The sequence below is a fragment of the Elephantulus edwardii genome, unplaced genomic scaffold (assembly GCF_000299155.1).
Source record: "Elephantulus edwardii isolate Elephantulus edwardi_28Jun2011 unplaced genomic scaffold, EleEdw1.0 scaffold00004, whole genome shotgun sequence".
Lineage (NCBI taxonomy): Eukaryota > Metazoa > Chordata > Mammalia > Macroscelidea > Macroscelididae > Elephantulus > Elephantulus edwardii.
In genome coordinates, this window is record NW_006399754.1 from 2,482,433 (window position 1) to 2,488,468 (window position 6,036).

At 42.3% G+C, this 6,036-nt stretch overlaps 1 protein-coding gene across 2 annotated transcripts in view; it reads right to left on the reverse strand.

Annotated features, from left to right (window-relative positions):
- The window catches only part of RCBTB1 (regulator of chromosome condensation (RCC1) and BTB (POZ) domain containing protein 1), a 36,905-nt gene that overhangs the window by 20,138 nt on the left and 10,731 nt on the right, over nucleotides 1-6,036 (reverse strand). Inside the window, exons 5-7 of one of the 2 annotated variants that reach the window (XM_006879505.1) lie at nucleotides 4,417-4,524; nucleotides 3,877-4,019; nucleotides 2,529-2,719 (exon numbers count right to left, since the gene is read on the reverse strand). In XM_006879505.1, the coding sequence (XP_006879567.1) occupies nucleotides 2,529-2,719; nucleotides 3,877-4,019; nucleotides 4,417-4,524 (442 nt within the window). The remainder of the gene's footprint in view (nucleotides 1-2,528; nucleotides 2,720-3,876; nucleotides 4,020-4,416; nucleotides 4,525-6,036) is intronic. The other variant, XM_006879506.1, reaches the window with a different exon arrangement.

The following is a 6,036-nucleotide window of genomic DNA, read 5'->3' on the forward strand; positions in this document are numbered from 1 at the left end:
GCAGGAGGGGAAGGCCCTCTATGAGGTGGATTGATTCAGTAACTGGGATAATCGGGATGGGAGTGTCAGAGACAGTGTGATTGGCAGAGGACAGAGCAGAGTTTAGGGCTGTTGTACATAGGGTCACTATGAGTCACAAGCGACTCGACGGCACACAACAACAACAACAACATCTGATATGTCATTACTAAATACTTTTTCCCAGTCTATGACTTCCCTTTTTACCCTGTTGGAGAAGTTTTTGGATGTGCATAGGGATTTGATTCTTAGACGATCCCATTCATCTATTTTATCTTCTCCTGGTTGTAGGTGAACTCTATTTCTTAAATCACTGTATTTACAATGTTAAAAAAAATATATCAGAACTAAAGAACCCAGAAAAATGGATTCTTACAGAACCATTCAATCTGTTTCACATTAAACTGAGTAACAGTTTTACTCTTCCTAAACAAGGTGTCCCCCTCAATCTTAATCAGAAGGGAAGGTCATCTATGGATGGGACAACTAGGATTACCTCACACGCTGGGCACAGCACACACCAGGACACACCAACTGCTAAGAAACTCATACATTTTGGTTTAAGGGCTACATTAGTTTTCAAGCACAGCACCACGGCCCACTGAACCCTCTAATTACCAAAAGAAAGAACAAGCGACACAATCAGCTTGCTAATGGATTCCCAGCCGTAAGGCATCTCAAAATACACATTCAATAAACATTTATTACTTAACATTTTATTGTGCTTGGGTGAAAATTTGCAGAGCAAATTAGCTTCCCATTCAAGAATTTTATATACATTTTGTTTTATGACATTAGCTGCCAGCCTCTCAACACAGCAGCGCTCTTGTCACTTCCTGCCTGGGTTCCCTACTTCTGTCCACCCATCCTTCCTGATCTTTCCTGCCTTCTGTGCTTTGTTTTGGGGGAAATGCGCCCATTTGATCTTGCACCGCTGACTGTTCTGAGAAGGCTGTGCAGCTGGCTTCACAGGCCCACCTGTTGTTTGGCTGAAAGGTGGTATCTAGGAGTGGGTTCACTTGTAGGTCTGAGGAGAAGCAAAGAGCTCTCATGCTGAATTTAAGCTTAAAGAAAATATTCAGAAAAAGTGCAAGTCACCATGAATTCGCCTACCTTTATCATACCACTTTTTTAATGCTCTTCCAAAATCAATGTACTTAAAATCAGTTGGAAGAGATTTAAAAAAAAAAAGCCACATTGACCAGTTACCTTTAAAATCACAAATTCTCCACTCTTTCAGAAGTTCGTTTTTATTACTATTATATTAGACTCCGGGAGCTCTGGTGATTCTCCACAGGGAGCTGGACTGCTAGCCCAGAGGTCAAGCCTTTCCAGAGGTCTGAATATACCAGAGGCTCCACAGGAAAGAACAAATGAGTGTCTCCCATGCGATTTGTAGTTGCATGCCACTGGGTCAGAACTGTCCCAGAGCTGACCCTCCAGCAGGTTTTCCAAGGCAGTTAACTGCAGGGAAGGAGACTGTCCACCCTCCCAAGGAGCTGCTGGCGGAGGATGCAAACCGTGTGCCTTCGGGATTGCAGTGCAGCTTCTTACCAATAGTCCATGAGAGCTCCCAAGTGATTTCCAGGCCTGGAAACCTAACAGGAAGTCAGCAGTGAGTCAGTTCTGACTCAATGGCAATCAGCTGAGTTGATGTGCTACACATAATATTGAGATACCAAAAAGTATTTAGGAGGAAAGGATACAATCATATCATTTTCTGGTTATTACTGTTAAGTGCTGTCAAGTCGTCTGCGATTCATAGTGACTCTATGCATGATAGCTCTGAACCCTGCGCTATCCTGAGCCAATCTCATTGCCTCTGACATTCCTACTACCATTATCCCAGTTACTGTTTCATGACATCTCATGCAGGGTCTTCCTCTCCTGCACTGTCCCTCTACCCTTTCAAGCATGATATCCCTCTCCAAAGATTGGCCTCTCCTGGCAACATGACTAAAGTATGTGAAACAGTTTCAAAATTCTAGCCTGCAAGGAGCAAATTGGTTTCATCCTCTCCAAGACAGACCTGTTTGATCTCTTGGCAGTCCATGGTATGTTCAACACTCTTCTCCAGCACCACAACCTAAAGGCATTCATTCTTCTATCACCCTTAGTCATTATCCAGATCTCTGATGCACAGCAAGTAATTGCAAAGACTACGGATCAGACCTTGGATCAGGTGCACCTTAGTCTCTACTGTTGCTCTTCAGTACTCTCAAAGGCCTATGACCACAAATTTTTCCCAAGGCAATGCAATTTGTCTGCTAGTAGCAAGAGTGTTGATTGTGGAACCAAGAAAGCTGATTGTTAACAATCTCAATCTCTTCTCTGTCTATCAAGACTATTTTATAATACATAACTAAAATCTACTTAGTCAACCTAATCTGGAGAAAGGCATTCAAGTTAAGAGAAGAAGACATTCTACAACATAGAAGACCCATACCAGCAAATACATAGAAAACCCAACAACCTTCTCTCTAGGTAGAAGTGGTCCCAATCTTTCTTACCCACAGAGAGGAGGCGCCACGTGACGGCAGGTGTGGCAAAGCAGGCAAAGACGTCGTCTGTGCAGGAGAAGTGGGTGAGGTGAGGCAGAGTGACCGACTGGCCCCGGCACTGGCCCCACATGTACACGTGTCCACCCTGGGTCTTGGCAGCAGAGGTGTGGGCAGAGTGGCAGGCGGCAATCTCGACTACCCTGGGAAGTGTGAAGAGAAATACATGTCACTTCTTTAGCAGAGAAGCCTACAGCATCCAGACAGTACAAACAAAAGTTTACGCCTTCAAATACCTCAAAAAAGCAGCTGCCAGGTACTACTAGCAAAACTAAAAAATCAGGGCAAGAACTCTAGGTCTCTCCCTCCCAGCCTGTCTACCTGTTCTGACCTCCTTCCGAGTTAGGACATACAACACATGCTGTTGAGTGAAACTTGGAAAAAAACAGGAACCAAAGTAATTGGGAAAGTGGACACTGGCAAACTCTCCTCGCAGCTCTGTGACTGCTATTAGCTGCCATCAAGTTGATTCCCAAGCTCATGGAAACCCCATGCATGGTAGGATCAATGTGACTGATACAGAGATTTCAATGGAGGTTTCTGAGAAGTAGATCACTTATAAACACAGCTCTCCCCCCTGCCCCCGTCAGAGTTCAAAAGAGCTCATACAGATGCTGAGCACTGGTCCACGTGGGTGTGGACACTAAACATTCCAGTCCCACTGGACACTGATCACATCAAGATCACTGTTTCTCAAATGCATTACTCAGGCAGGGTCTCAGAATCAGAAGTCAAACTCTAAAACTTAATTGATAATACCTCCCTGATTATGGAGAACAAACATTAAATCACATGCAGTAACACACATTTTAAATCAACATTTGAGGAGGTAATGTCCTTCCAAGAGCATATATTATTATTTCAAATAAGATTAAGTTAGTTTAAAAGAAAATGTGCGTTTGAGTAAGAGAAACACCTGGCATTTTACAGCTGCTCTTTGGCAATTAAAAAAAAAAAAAAGAAAATCATATCATACCTAATCAAGTTGAATAAATCTCTTATTCTAAAAAAAAAATTTGCACTACATTTTGTATTTTAATATGGTCACAGACCCTATTTTACTTCTCTACTAAATGGACAAAATTAAGTTTGTAGGAATTAGGCCAAGATGCATGAATACCTATCAATCGCAGCTGCTGCTCTTAGCAAGCTGCTTAAGAATCCTTTCGACTTCAAGTTCATTCTGCCTGGTACTCAAACTCTTGTTCAATACAACAATGTGTCAACAGAAGCATCACAGAGCCCACCACTGCAGCTCCAGCACGCATGTCTACACACAGCCCCGTGACACGCCAATTACCTTTCTTTCTCCACCATGATGTGTGCTGGGCTTAGGAGGTTATTTTTATTGCCAGTTCCCAGCTGCCCATACGTGTTAGCTCCCCAGGCATAGAGCAAGCCCTCGTCTGTTAGTGCTAGAGTGTGTGCATAGCCGCAGACAATCTGCAAGTAAATGTCAATGGTTACCAGAGACAGGAAAACAGGGAGGGCAGGAAACTATCCACTTTAAAACTACAGCCAGCTTCTGCAGAACACCATTTCATCATCAGGCCTGGACTGGCATCTTCTGGACATTAAATAAGCACTTGTGGAGCTGAAATCTTAGTACGAATGCACTTTCCCTCTTGTTTCACTTGGCAAGACCACTGTACCAGCACGATAGTCTTACTTCTCCTCAGGGGACCACGGGAGGCCAACATGATAAATGTAGAGGCCAAAGGCACAGGGTATTACTGCCCAAAAAGATTTAGAGATGAGTAAATCACCAGTATTTCTCCAACGTGGGTCAGAGCAAGGAAGTCAGATGGGGACCAGCTGGCCAAGAGGTGGTCACGCTTACCTGATTCACGCACACGCTGTGTAAAGCTGCCACTCTCACAGGCGTCAGCTGATTGCCGTTGTTGCCCAGCCCAAGCTGGCCGTTGCCATTGTAACCCCAGCCATACACCTTAGGGAGGAGGGAAAGGGAAGGAAGGTTTTACAACTGCCAGTAAGAGGGAAGTGATAAATGCATTCCCTCTTATCAACACAGATGCTTTTTCCAGTGTCGATACTCATATGTGCTGCTTCAACTGATCTCGAAATAGAAGCTATTTGGGGTGAAGATTATGCCATATTTTGGTGTTAGTTCCTACTCTGTAATTTACTAGCTGGATACCCGAGTGGGATAACCCTGGCAAATCACTCATTCTGGTTTTATAGATGAGGAAGTTGAGACTTGCTAGCTTGTTCTAAGAATTTTATTATCTTAGTTTGCCCATTTGAATCAATTTATTTGTATGGTGTGAGGAATGGATTCCCTTCCATTTTATGTGTAAAGCTAGTTTTGCCAGCTATTTATTAAAACACTCTTCTTTTGTCTTGTTAAAAATTAGTTGAGCATTGTTGTACATGTGGGTTCATTTCTGTACTCTCAATTCTATTCCATTGGTCTATGTGTTGACTATTATACAAGTACCAGGTTGCTCTCATTATGGTAACTACATAGTAAGTCAGGGGATTTTTTTTTAGAAATAATTTTTAACTCATTTTATTTTTAGAAATAATGGAGTACACAACAAGATAAAGGTAAACAACTAAATTGAAAAATGGGCACAGGATATGAACAGACATTTCATTCACCAAAGAAGACATTCAGATGGCAAACAGACACATGAAGAAATGTTCAAAATCCCTAGCTCTAAGAGCAATGCAAATCAAAACAACTATGAGATATCACCTCACCCCAGTTAGAATAGCAAAATTTAACAGAACAGCAAACAACAAAAGCTGGCGAGGTTGTGGAGAAACTGGAACCCTTATTCATTGTTGGTGGGAGTGTAAAATGGTGCAAACACTATGGAAGGCTGTGTGGTGCTTTCTCAAAAAGTTGCAAAGAGAAATACCATTTGACCCAGAAATTCCACTACTGGGAATATACCCTAAAGAAACCATAACTGCCACCCAAACAGATACATGCACACCCATGTTTATTGCGGCTTTGTTTACAACAGCAAAGAGCTGGAGACAACCCAAGTGCCCATCAACAAATGGACAGAGAAGCTCCACACAATGGAATACTATGCTGCATTGAAAAATAAGGAACTCATGAAATATTTCATAAAATGGATGACCCTGGAGGACACTATGTTGAGTGAAATATCTCAGTCACAAAACGACATATATGGCATAATGCTGCTGTTATAAAAGACGACTGATATGGTGTTGGGGAGAGACTGAGAAAGATGGGATAAATAACGTATACTGCATTGAAACAGATGAGGGAGAGAATTGTTTAAAAGGGATATATGATTAGATATTATTATGAAGGTAGTACAGTGGTGTGGACTTGGGGGGTGGGGTTGAATAACAATGAAAGAATTTTTTCTTTTGCTTTTCAAAAAGAAAAGCAAACTGGGGGGAAGGGTGGGCAGGGAGAAAAGTTCAACAATGAATAAACGAAAATCCAAAGTCTCTGTAA